This window comes from Mandrillus leucophaeus, unplaced genomic scaffold (assembly GCF_000951045.1).
Source record: "Mandrillus leucophaeus isolate KB7577 unplaced genomic scaffold, Mleu.le_1.0 Scaffold421, whole genome shotgun sequence".
Lineage (NCBI taxonomy): Eukaryota > Metazoa > Chordata > Mammalia > Primates > Cercopithecidae > Mandrillus > Mandrillus leucophaeus.
Window position 1 is genome coordinate 2,289,205 of NW_012104488.1, and position 12,737 is coordinate 2,301,941.

General features: G+C 40.3%; 1 protein-coding gene across 2 annotated transcripts in view; it reads left to right on the forward strand.

The window, feature by feature from the left end:
* SMAD9 (SMAD family member 9) overlaps positions 1-7,780 on the forward strand; it is a 33,620-nt gene extending 25,840 nt beyond the window's left edge. Inside the window, exons 4-5 of one of the 2 annotated variants that reach the window (XM_011992996.1) lie at positions 2,159-2,415; positions 7,025-7,780. In XM_011992996.1, the coding sequence (XP_011848386.1) occupies positions 2,159-2,415; positions 7,025-7,168 (401 nt within the window). In that variant the 3' untranslated portion in view covers positions 7,169-7,780. The remainder of the gene's footprint in view (positions 1-2,158; positions 2,416-7,024) is intronic. The other variant, XM_011992995.1, reaches the window with a different exon arrangement.
* Positions 7,781-12,737: the final 4,957 nt, after the last annotated feature.

Below are 12,737 nucleotides of genomic sequence, written 5' to 3' on the forward strand. Positions count from 1 at the left end.
GTTGCTTCAGAATGATGTGGTTGGGATACATACTACTAAAAATTGTTCTTTTCTAAAATTGTATTAAGGGAAAAGGAAACAATAAATATGGTGGGATGTAATCACATATAATGCAGAACTGCGTCAAGTGCTACTTAGGACCTGACAAACTCCCAGCAGCTACATCAGTAATGTTTCCTACATTCTAAGTTATGCACACGGGGCCCTGAGCAGCCCTGGAAGCTGTAAGTTCTGTTCTTTAAAACTTTCACAATTTCATTTTGAGGAGACCCCAAATATATAAGTATATTCTGGATTGTTTCTACAAACACCTTTTAACTGCAGTGATCATATGTGTAATCACATTGACTTCTAGTGCTGGAGACTTTTTTCCCATCAAAAGTTGGAGTAAAATTGTTCTGTTACTTAATATTCACTAGACTAGAATTTCTTCATTTTTTTCTAACATCAGTCCCTTGCTATACATTTATATTAAATCTCAAACCCAGACATTTAGAGGGAAAGAATCAACTAAAATTTAATTTGGAATGGAAATTAGCATGAGCAGCAACATTCTCAGGATGCTTTTCTTTCTTTCTTTTTTTTTTTTTTGAGGTGGACTCTCACCCAGTCGCCCAGTCTGGAGTGCAGTAGTGCCGTGATCTCAGCTCACTGCAGCAGCCTCCGCCACCCAAGTAGCTGGGATTACAAGCGTGTGTCACCACGTCCAGCTCATTTTTGTATTTTTTAGTAGAGACATGGTTTCACCATGTTGGCCAGGCTAGACTCGAGCTCCTGATCTCAAGTGATTGACCTACCTTGACGTCCTAAAGTGCTGGGATTGCAGGTGTGAGCGCCTAGCCTCAGGATGCTCTTTTGAACTTTAATTCCAAGAGTATTAGATGAAGTGATATAGGCTATATTTTGCTTATGAGTTTTTATATTACCGTATCTGAAAATGTAGAAATTTCACTGTTCACAAATAAAAAATAGACATTATTTATATGATTGATATTAGTGGATGACAAACTTAAATGAAATAGGTCTCTGAGGTATTTGTTAAGAGAAACAGATTTCTAAGTGTTGGTAAATTTTTAAAGCGTCATTTATTGTCTCCACTGAAGTGGGTTTAATATGTGCACTTAAGTAACATTTTCATGATATTAACTGTGTACAGTTTTAAATTTTAAAATTTGTAGGCTGGGCGCGGTGGCTCATGCCTGTAATCCCAGCACTTTGAGAGGCCGAGGCAGGTGGATTACTTGAGGTCGGGAGTTTGAGACCAGCCTGGCAACATGGTGAAACCCGGTCTCTACTAAAAAACAAAAATTAGCCAGCCGTGGTGGCAGGCACCTGTAATCCCAGCTACTTGGGAGGCTGAGGCAGGAGAATCACCTGAACCTGGGAGGTGGAAGTTGCAGTGAGCTGAAATCGTGCCACTGCACTCCAACCTGGGTGATGAGTGAGACTCTGTCTCAAAAAAAAAAAAAATTAAAATTTGTATATGTACATGAAGGATTATTTGATTTTTTCGCATGATATATTCAGTTCATTTCTAATATTACAAAACCTTATTTTTGGAACAAATAAACAGGAGTGATGGGAGGAATAGTATATGAGACCTTACTGACTGGTTCTTGGGGGTGATTGTTAACATGCGTGGCAATCCACTTTTATTTATTTATTTTTTTGCGATGACGTCTTGCTCTGTCACCAGACTGGAGTTCAATGGCGCTACCTTGGCTCACTGCAACGTCTGCCTCCCAGGTTCAAGCAATTATCCTGCCTCAGCTTCCCGAGTAACTGGGATTACAGGTGCCCATCACTATGCCTGGTTAAATTTTGTATTTTTAGTAGAGCAGGGGTTTCACCGTGTTGGCCAGTCTGGTCTTGAACTCCCAACCTTGAATGATCTGCCCGCCTCAGCCTTCCAAAGTGCTGGGGTTACAGGCATGAGCCACTGCACCCGGCTGCAATCCACTTTTAAATGGATTTATGGAAAAAGCACAGATTATAATTAAACTAAGTGGTATTTAGGTCACACATCTCATTCATCTGATCAGTGATCTGACAATGAACCTGACAGGGAAGAGTCACATCTCCTAGGGTTTCAGGAATCAGTGGGAGAGGCACGCTGTGAAAGGGCATGTGAAGGAAGGCTGTGTGTTTGTGTCTGCAGGTGTGCACTTGTACTACGTCGGAGGAGAGGTGTATGCCGAGTGTGTGAGTGACAGCAGCATCTTTGTGCAGAGTTGGAACTGCAACTATCAACACGGCTTCCACCCAGCCACCGTCTGCAAGATCCCCAGCGGCTGCAGCCTCAAGGTCTTCAACAACCAGCTCTTCGCTCAGCTCCTGGCCCAGTCAGTTCACCACGGCTTTGAAGTTGTGTATGAACTGACCAAGATGTGCACTATCCGGATGAGTTTTGTTAAGGTAAGGAGTGCTTGCTATCATATTATAAAATGTTCAGTGAAAAACAAAACAAAACAAAAAAAGCACCCTGACTGATGTGGTGGTTCTGCAGTCAATTCAGATAGACAAAACCAATTTTTTTTTTTGAGATGGTATTTCACTCTGTCACACAGGCTGGAGTGCAGTGGCATGATCTTGGCTCACTGCAACCTCCGCCTCCCGGGTTCAAGCGATTCTTCTACCTCAGCCTCCCAACTAGCTGGGACTACAGGCGTGCATTACCACGCTTGACTGATATCTGTATTTTTAGTAGAGACAGGGTTTCACCATATTGGCCAGACTGGTCTTGAACTTCTGGCCTTGTGATCCGCCTGCCTCGGCCTCCCAAAGTGCTGGGATTACAGGTGTGAGCCACCACGCCCAGCCCAAAAGCAATTTTTTTTGAATTCTGTTGTTTTTAGGAGGAGTTCCTCTTTGAGTATAAACTGTGTTGTTTAGCAATTATATGAAAATTCTGGCACATTACTTTTGAGGAAAAACAAGTAAGGTGGCTCTCTGTTTTTAATGCAGATGATAAAGTAACAACAGTAATTTTACAGGACTAGTGCAACAGAGATTTTTCCATCCTTCGAATTGCCAAGCACTATTATCACTCAGTGAATGTTGGCGAATTTATCTGAATTCAGTAAGATACTCTCCTTATTCTTAGAAAGCATACAGGCACATGGAGGGGATAATAATTATGAATAAGCTACAAAATAGGCAGGATTGGTTCTAATACAAGACAGTAAATTAAGTAGTGTTATGAAGGTATAAACAATCTGGAATAGAAACATGAGGCGGGTGTGATTAATTCTGAGAGTAGTATATGTTCTGTCGATGAGTATTTGTTGAATTTCTCGAATCTTGTTAAGGTTGCTATGAAGGCTGGAGAATCAAGGAAGTTTCTTAGTGGGAAGGAAAAACAACTGGGTTTGTATATGGAAGCAAAAGCTTTCAGTTTCACCACCTGCTATTTTATCTGTTGCAAAGTACTCGCAAATCAGTCTAATATTTCAAAATCTGGGCTTATCAGAGTATCCGGGTATGTGTGACAGTTTTCATACTGCCATGCCTCCATCCAAGGAATCAGCATGGCTTGTTCCAGGCATTTTTTTCAAAGTACATTTTATTAGCACTTTAAAATTACCATGACAAAGAATTTTTCTACACTCAAATTTTGTTTTTATTGTTTATAATTTTAGTAATTATTTAAAAACTAAGAACAATATCGTTTCCAATTTTAAAAAACAGCTGCTTGAAATTATTTCTCTTTCATGGTGACAAAGCAGTTTCATTCAAATTTAGTGTTTTAAAAGCATCTATTACAAAGTTATATTAACAAATAACTTGGAAATCTTTTCAAATGTTCTGTTGCTTTAGAAATGGCAGAGGGCATCATTTGAATCATACAGTTTTTTTTTTGTCCAGGTCTGTGTTTTTAAAATTAGGATGAAATGCCAATATCTCATAGGTAATTATTTCACTCTAATTAAATATAAGCTTATATACAAATCTGATTTTCCTGATAACTAGATACATTTCTCAGATAGGCAACATTTAAATTCATAAAGCTACACAATTGACACAGAAGACAAACCTGTTCCTAATACTGCAGGAACTTTTAAAATAAATACATAGTAAATATAACTATAGATCATTTTTTTAAACATTTGAGATGAGCAACTGTAGCTACCACTGGGCTAATGGATCAGATCTCTTTAAGGTTTCTTTCAGCTCTGATTTTTACCGATTCTAGGACTCATTCAGTCAGTCAACAAATATTTATTGAGCACCTACCATGTGCAGCCAGGCGTGTGGGACATAGCAATGTTCACTCACAGATCTCTGCCCTCAGGGAACCAATATTCTAGGAAGGAGAGAGAGATAATAAACAACAGCCATAACACAGAAGAAGGATGGAAAGAGAAAGTCTGGGGCAGGGTGAAGGGAATTGGAGCACGGGGGCAGTGGGAGTCATCTGCACATCAGGGTGGGCCTCACTGAAAAGGTGACAGGTCAGCAGAGACTGGAAGGAGACATGGAGCTAGGCCCAGGGACTTCTGGAGGAAGAGCAGAAACAAAGGGAAGAGCAAGGCAACAGCGTACACCTGGAAATTCTGAAGAGCAGGCAGGCCAGTGTGGCTGGGGCCTAATAAGCAGGGGGAGCGAGATGAGAGCAGCTGCAGGGAAGCACAGCGAGGCCTCCTGAGCCACTCCTTGGAGTTTATCGGTGGCTCTGAGGAGGTGGCGAGCTTTTGCAGGGATCGGAGCAGAGCATTTTCATGATCTGACTTCTGTTCTTAAAGGATCGCCCTGCCTGCCGTGTGGAGGATAGGTATTATACAGACAAGGTTGCAAGTAGGGAAACCAGTTAGGAGGCTATTGCAATATTCAGATGAGAGTCGCCCTCACCTGGAGGGATCCAGTACAGCTGTGAGAAGTGGAGGGATTCTGAATTGTGAAGGCGGATGAGGCGTGGGGGTGAGAAAAAGAGGAAGACGAAGTTAGTTGCCTTCAATCAAGATGAAGATGCAGGTGTATTGAGATGTCTGTCCACATTCAAGTGGAGTTGCTGAGTAGCCAGTTCGATGTAAGTCTGGATTCGGGGAAAGAGATTTGAGCCCGAAATACAAGTTTGGGAATTGTCAGCAAAGGGACAGTATTTAACTCCCTAAGTCTGGATGAGAACACCAAAGGTTTGAGTTTAAACAGAAGGGCCGGGAGTGGTGGCTCACGCCTGTAATCTCAGCACTTTGGGAGGCTAAGGTGGGTGGATTGCTTGAGGTCAGGAGTTCAAGACCAGCCTGGCCATCGTGGCAAAACCGCATCTCTACTAAAAATACAAAAATTATCCAGGTGTGGTGGTGCATGCCTGTAATCTCAGCTACCTGGGAGGCTGAGGCAGGAGAATCACTTGAACCTGGGAGGCAGAGGTTGCAGTGAGCCGAGATCGCACCATTGCACTCCAGCCTGTGTGACAGCCAGATTCCGTCTCAAAAGTAATAATAATAATAATAAATAGTAAATAAAAATAGAGAAGAAAGGGGGCTCCAGGACTGAGCCCTGGGACACTTCAACATTTAAAGATGGGACAGAAGGGACAGAATCAGCAAAGAAAACTGAGAGACCAGCCAGTGAAGTAGTAATAAGACCAAGAAGTGTGGTGCTTTGGAAGCCAAGAAAAAACAGTGCATTGATGAGAGGGTGTGATGAACTAAATCAAATGCTACCCACGTAACACAAAGGCTGAGAGCTAATAATTCATTTTTACAATATGAAGGCCTTTTTTGATCTTGACAAGAAAAGTTTTGTTGGCGGCTGGGGTGAAATGATCAGAATGGATTTGAGAGAATGGAAGGAGACAAACTGAGACAGCCAGTGTGGATGACTCTTCTGAGGGTTTTTGCCAGAAAGGGGATAAAGACATAGGGTAGTAGCTGGTGGGGGTGGAGAAGTATCTTTCAGATGGAAGATATTTCAGTGTGTTCATATGTTGACGGGAATGATATAGTAGATGCAAAAGATTGCAGGAGAGGAGGAGAAGATTTGCTGGAATGATGTCTCTGGGAAGGCAGGTCTGAGAGTGCATAAGTGGGTGGATCAGCTTATTTGGAAACATAGATAATTAATCTGTGGTAAGAGGTAGAAAGGCCAAGTATGTGGGTGCAGGTCCTGTGGAAACTCTTATTTCTGATGTCTTCCTTTTTCTCGTTAAAATACAAAATAAATCCATCAGTTGCAGGTATGGACAGGGGAAAAGGAGTTGGAGGTTTTAGTGGGGAGGAGCAGTCACCTAAGAGGGGGACATGAAAGAGGGGACTGGAGGGTAGGTTGTGACTGCTGGGGACATCACAGGTCCCCTTGAGGTTCTCAGTAGTGAAAGTAAAATGTGATCAGGCAGCATGGTTGTGTTGAAATCCAAGTTGTAAAAAACTCTACAGAGAATCACTCCCAGTCACAAAACTGATTGACTTGGCTGTGATATCCCTTCATTTTGAAATATCTTTTCATTGGTGTATAACATATAGAGAAAAATATGCAAATTATTTAAAAAAATTTTTTTACTGTCTCTCCTTTGAATGGTGATAAAAGGGAAATTGCCAGGTGAACCAGAGAGAGAGAGAGAGAGAGAGAGAACGAGAGAGAACAAGCAAGCTTTGATAATCAGCCCTGAAAAACCAAGAGCGCCTTCCAGTTCTGTCTTTACGACTTTCAGGTCCAGTCACTGGTCTGCAGTAACCAGCAAAACACTGTCCTGGGCATGAAGGGGTGAACAAAAGGTCAAGTTTCTTCCTTTGTGGAAGGGAAAATGATTTTTCAATGCTTCCCATGTGACTGGAGTGCCAGAACCTCTCTAGATCCGAGTATGCAGTTGCGAGGGAATTTACTGATTTGGATTCATCTGAAGGCATCTGGTTGGTGCGAGAGTTGACCCGTGTTTACAGGAAGGTAGAGGCCATGTTCTCTCTGTCTCAGGTCTCAGGAGCTACCCTGGAGTGTCGGCTCTGCCCCTGCTGAGCTGTGCCTGGGGCTCTGGAGGCTGAGTGTAAGTGTGGCACCATCACTCAGCTCCGTTCTTGTTTTTCAGGGTTGGGGCGCTGAGTATCATCGTCAGGATGTCACCAGCACCCCCTGCTGGATTGAGATTCATCTTCATGGGCCGCTGCAGTGGCTGGACAAAGTTCTGACTCAGATGGGCTCTCCACATAACCCCATTTCTTCAGTGTCTTAACAGTCATGTCTTAAGCTGCATTTCCATAGGATAGAGGCTATTGCAGGGAGTGGCTTGTATCATTTCAGATTTGCAACTAACTGAAGTTTCTAAAAACATGTGTAAATACACAGAATGTATACTGTTCCTATTTTTTTTAATCACCATTTGTTTTGTGCTTTCTAGTTAACCTGATGCCAGCACAGTGCAATTGGAAAAGCAGGCCTTTGGTGCCTGTGCTATAAGCAGCAGATTTTGTGGGAGGAAACAATTGAGAGGCAGTATTGTCAACAGTATTTGCAGGGTGTTAGCAGAATAAAAGGCAGCTTTAGTCAGCCATGTCATTATAAAGCATGTTGTGTGGCCTCACAGAAACACTGAAACTGTTTATACAGCAAAAGTCAGGTATTAGCAGCACTAGAGCAAATATCACTCAGATGAAACAAAGCAGTGAAACCCCTCCGGTTGAAATGATGTCACTTTTAGTGCTATTGGCAAGAAAAAAAAAACAAAAAAAGCTTGTACAATGAATTAATGAGATAATCCGTAGAAACTTTATTTCGAAGGTTGACATACCTGTAGCTGGGCTCCTGTGTTCATATTCAGTGGTACATTTTAAACAAACTGTGATCGGAAAAGAAAAAAAAAACTGTGAAGCCGAAAGTCATGTTCCCTCAGTCTACCGCTGTAAAAACAGAGTCTAATATGGGAAAATAAATACGAAGATAGCATGAAATGCTGTTTCCCAAATTACAAGATAAGACCAGAACTTGCTCCAAGAGCCACCCAGGGAGACTCCTGCTTTCCACAGAGGAGACCAGGCTCCTGTTGTCCTGGTCGTTCGTGTCATGCCGTCCTGCAAACTTCGAGTCTGCGCAGCGTGCCAGAATAGCACGTGTTTCAGTCTGGTGTCAGGAAGCAGGTGAAAGCAAAGGTTGGAGAAAAGTGTCACACGTCGACTTACACTTTCTCATTTCCCACGTTCCAGTCTCCTGGGAAGGACACTCTTTTGCCACGTTTTCTTGCCTCTTGGCAAATATTAACTCTTTGCAGATTACTAAATCAACAGTAAAGACTTTGAGAAGATCTAGACACATTATTGGATCAATGAGTTATTTAACCTAGTGTCTCCAGTGATTATCTGAAGTCTCATAGCTGGAAATAAATTCCCAAGTAAAGTGATAATAATTTCATAATCGTCTATAATTTCTGGGGAACAGTGGTAATGAATAATAATATATCTTTTAAAAATATACACAATATTTAAAACATGTTCTTATTTTACTTTAGATGAGGGAGGAAAATCCCCAAATTTCCAGGTACTTTCATATATATACTTGCCATGCACTAAACACTACATTGCTTGGAAAAATATTTCACACCCTCTTTAAAAATGTACAATTTAAGATAGCAGTTATGCTTGTAACAGACAGCACTTCAGTAATCCAAGAAATTTCTTCATTTATACATTTTGCCTCAACTCTTTCTAGCATTAGTGCACATGGTAGTTTTTCTAATTAAATTGTATTCAAGGTAGAAATGATCACGTGAGAAAGATGTATGATTGAGCTACTACTGTCACCTCTTATAATGACTAGTGTTATCTAATAGGAACTTTCATACATACACAATAGAAAAGAATTATTACACTTTACATTGAAAAACGTAATATGTGGCTCATGTAGTGTTTAGAAAAATCTGTAGTTGATTGGTTCATCAACTATGTATTGTGCACCTACCTATAGGTGTCAGGTACAATGTTAGGAACTGTAGAATCAAATGTAAATAGAAGACAGTCCCAGCCCTCATGGAGCCGAGAATCGAATAGTGAATCTATTTGTACAGACATCTTCATGTTTCAGAACTTTTAAAACAAAACAATGCAATCTGTCTTTTGCTTGAAAGAATGTAATTTCTTATCTCTGTTTTGAAATTATTATTTCCTTGCTCTTCTGCAGAGTCAGGTAATGGATTCCTTGTATAAATGCTACTTTTCTTCCATGTCTCAAAGTGGGTTTTGTTCCTCTCCTTGCTTCCCTATTTTCCAGTAATTCTCCATCTCCCCTTCTCTTGGAAAAGGCATTAATATGGTGAGTCTCATATGGGAACCATTCCATGGGAGAACTTCAACACAGCTTTTGCTCCAGAGATCAAACATAGCTTTCATGATCTCTCTACCAGCTATCGAACTTATCCTCTGATTATTCTTTTTTTGTTTTTTTGTTTTTTTGAGACAGAGTCTTGCTTTGTCACCAGGCCGGAGTGCAGTGGTGCGATCTCGGCTCACTGCAACCTCTGCCTCCTGGGTTTGAGCCATTCTCCTGGCTCAGCCTCCCAAGTAGCTGGGACTACAGGCATGGGCTACCACGCCCAGTTAATTTTTGTATTTTTAGTGGAGATGGGGTTTCACCATGTTAGCCAGAATGGTCTCTATCTCTTGACCTTGTGATCCACCCACCTCAGCCTCCCAAAGTGCTGGGATTACAGGCGTGAGCCACCGTGCCTGGCCTCCTCTGGTAATCTTACACCTTTACAGAATTAATCTAAACTGGTGGCTCATAAATGACATTAAAAACAAAAAACAATCTGGATGCAGTGGCTCATTCCTGTAGTCCCAGCACTTTGGGAGGCCAAGATGGGAAGATCACCTGAGCCCAGGAGTTTGAGGCTGTAGTGAACTATGATCACACGACTGCATTCTAGCCTGGGTGACAAAGTGACACCCTGCCTCTAAACAAAAATCAAGCAACAAAAAACTTGTATTTCCCTGCAGCTTTGGGAAGCCAGAACACAATATTGCAGTGAACCTGAATTTTCTGTGACAAATAAATTACTAAATTGGCACATATGATCATCACCAGTCATGTCTCATCAAAAGCCTTTATTAAGATGCTTGTAAAATTTGAAGAATTTAGAAGTGATGAGAAGTTAACCCCTTAGTCATTGTAACATAATCATATTTTAATCAGCTTTTTCTTTTGCTACCAAGAGTTTCAAAAAATGAATGCAGTATTTGATTTCAGGCTTCTAAATGTGCTCATTTAGCACTTATTCCTTGATGTAGACAATAAAAGAAAAAACCGAATAGCATTCTTTCCAGGATAACTATTAAAGCAGACAGCTAAGCCTCTAAACATGAGCACGGCGGTGCATGTTTAAGGTTGCCACGGACAAGGATCATACAACAGAGAACACTATAGTAACATTTTGGTCTGCTCACAACACCCAGAACATTTACCCGTTTTTGTTGTTGGTTTATTATTTTTCTGTTAAAAAATTGTGAAAAGTTTGTTTTAGCTGGATGATATTTTAATAGTTGCCACTGTTTTGGAACTATAAAGATGTCACTACGTAACACATATACCTTATGTTTTGTTTTGTTTTGTTTTACACTCAGTATAAATTAGGAAAATTTAGCCAACCACCTAGCATTTAGAATCCTCTTTTTTATTGTCTTTGGAGGATATGGATGTTCCCATAACAGCAACTAAGCAGCAACAAAAACATTTCATAAATATCACTTGATAGACTCTAAGCACCTGCTTAACTTTGAATGTGTCCCAAATATTTAGTGTGTGTATATATATATATTCAACAAATAAAGCAAAATATAACATGCATTTCACATTTTGTCTTTCCCTGTTAGGATTTTAATAGCAGAACTGTATGGTAAGTTTAGGTGATCCTAGCATATTAAATTCAAATTAATGTAAAACAGGTCAACAACAACAAAGAAACTTTCTATTTGAGTGAAGTCATGCTTTCTATTATAACTTGGCTTCGGTTATCCATCAAATGCACACTTACACTATTATCTGATTGTTTATAATAAAGAATACCGTACCTATATGTCTTTTGGCTCATTTTTCCTGTAAACCTCATAGAAGAGTCACTGTATGTGGGTCTGCAGCATCTTAAGTCAATTAATTTTAAACCATTCTATTTTGAAAATGGGATGTTAAATTCCACATGCTATAGAGAAATTAGGTAGTGGTTTTGATTAAACACCTTAGAATAACCATCGTGAAGTATAGATCCTGAAGATACTTCACAGTAACTTTAGAAAGGATATATGTAGAACCTTTTTCTGGATAGTAGCAAATACGTGATATTGCAGTGTATAGGGAAGAATGAGCACTTTTATTATTGTAAACATCTGTACATTGCTACAGATTGCCTAGTAGATGCTAAAAGGCAACTGGTGAGGGAAAACTAAGATGAAATCCAAAGAAATAGGAACACATCTAAAAATGTAAATTCTCAATTCCTTGCATCTAAATTTCCTTCTAATCTTAAAAAGGAAGGGGAAACTCTACACCTAGAAAACAGCTTTCTTATTTACTTGATCAGAGTTGTCAATTTTTTTTTTTAACGAATGGAGCCCTTTATTCAAAAAAAGTGTTTTGTGGGACTCCAAAATATAAACACATGAAAGATGTGCCAGTTTAGATCCAGGTGGGGACCATGAAGCCTCCAGTTTACACTGTAAGTTTCTGGAGAGCAGTGATTGTGTCTTGTTTGTCTGCGTCTCCCATGGTTCCTGACCCTGTGCTTGCACCTAATATTTGGCATTGGCATTTCAAACACGAATACACATTCTTTAAACGTGGTATAGACATAAAAATACTGTCTTTAAACATCAGCCTGTCTTAGAGAAGTATTTTCATCATAGACTGCTTATATTTACTTATCAGATAGTTCTTATGTATCAGCAGGCACTGTAGATGCAATGACAAAGTCCTTGCTTTTGAGGAGCTTACCGTTTTGTGGAGAAAGATGAACAAGTAAACCAATAATAAGCAGTGTGCTGTCAGCTGTGACAAGCTGCTGGGACCACCGAGTGACATCCACATCAGACCCTGGGTAAGTACCAGGGAAGGCTTCTGGGCCGATCGAAGTTGCCATCCTTCATGTCGGTTCTCTTAGTAAATCATCCTGGGCATTCTAAAGCAGGTTAGTGGCTCCTCTCTGTGTTCCCATAATACTTTGTGCCCATCGATGGTCTGTATCAGTTCCTGCACCACCCTGTTTACTTACCCTTCTCTCTGCCAGGCTGGGACATGTTTAAGGACAGGGATTCCATTTATTCATTTTCAGCATTTGCCAGCTACTGTTTGTTTAGAAAGGCTTTTGGGGATCACATTGTAAAGGCAGAAATGGTAGTTGTTTTTAACTCTTCCTTTAAAAATATCAGTAAGTATTTAGCTTCTCCCTTTCAAAATAAAATGCATTGCAAGCCTCCAATTGCATATCATGTGACCATGCACAGCAGATAGGGATCAGAAAAGCACGCTTGTGTTTCAGTTTGGAAATAGTTATCCAGCTGCCTAGCAGTAGCACGGAAAAGTAGCTTTAGCAATTAAACAGTTAAAATTGCTTTTATTCTAAGCATTTAATTTGTTTTCACAATGTGAATTTGAGTATGACAAGCATAAAGAATTTCGATGTTATAAGACCAAATTAACAAAAAGACACTAATTCTGAAAGTTTACCTCTGCATGATGACTGATGGTTCCATTATGTGCATGCATCTGATAAAAATGTCAGGTATGGCCTCAGAATGACTCTTAATCTAAATGCCAATGTTAAA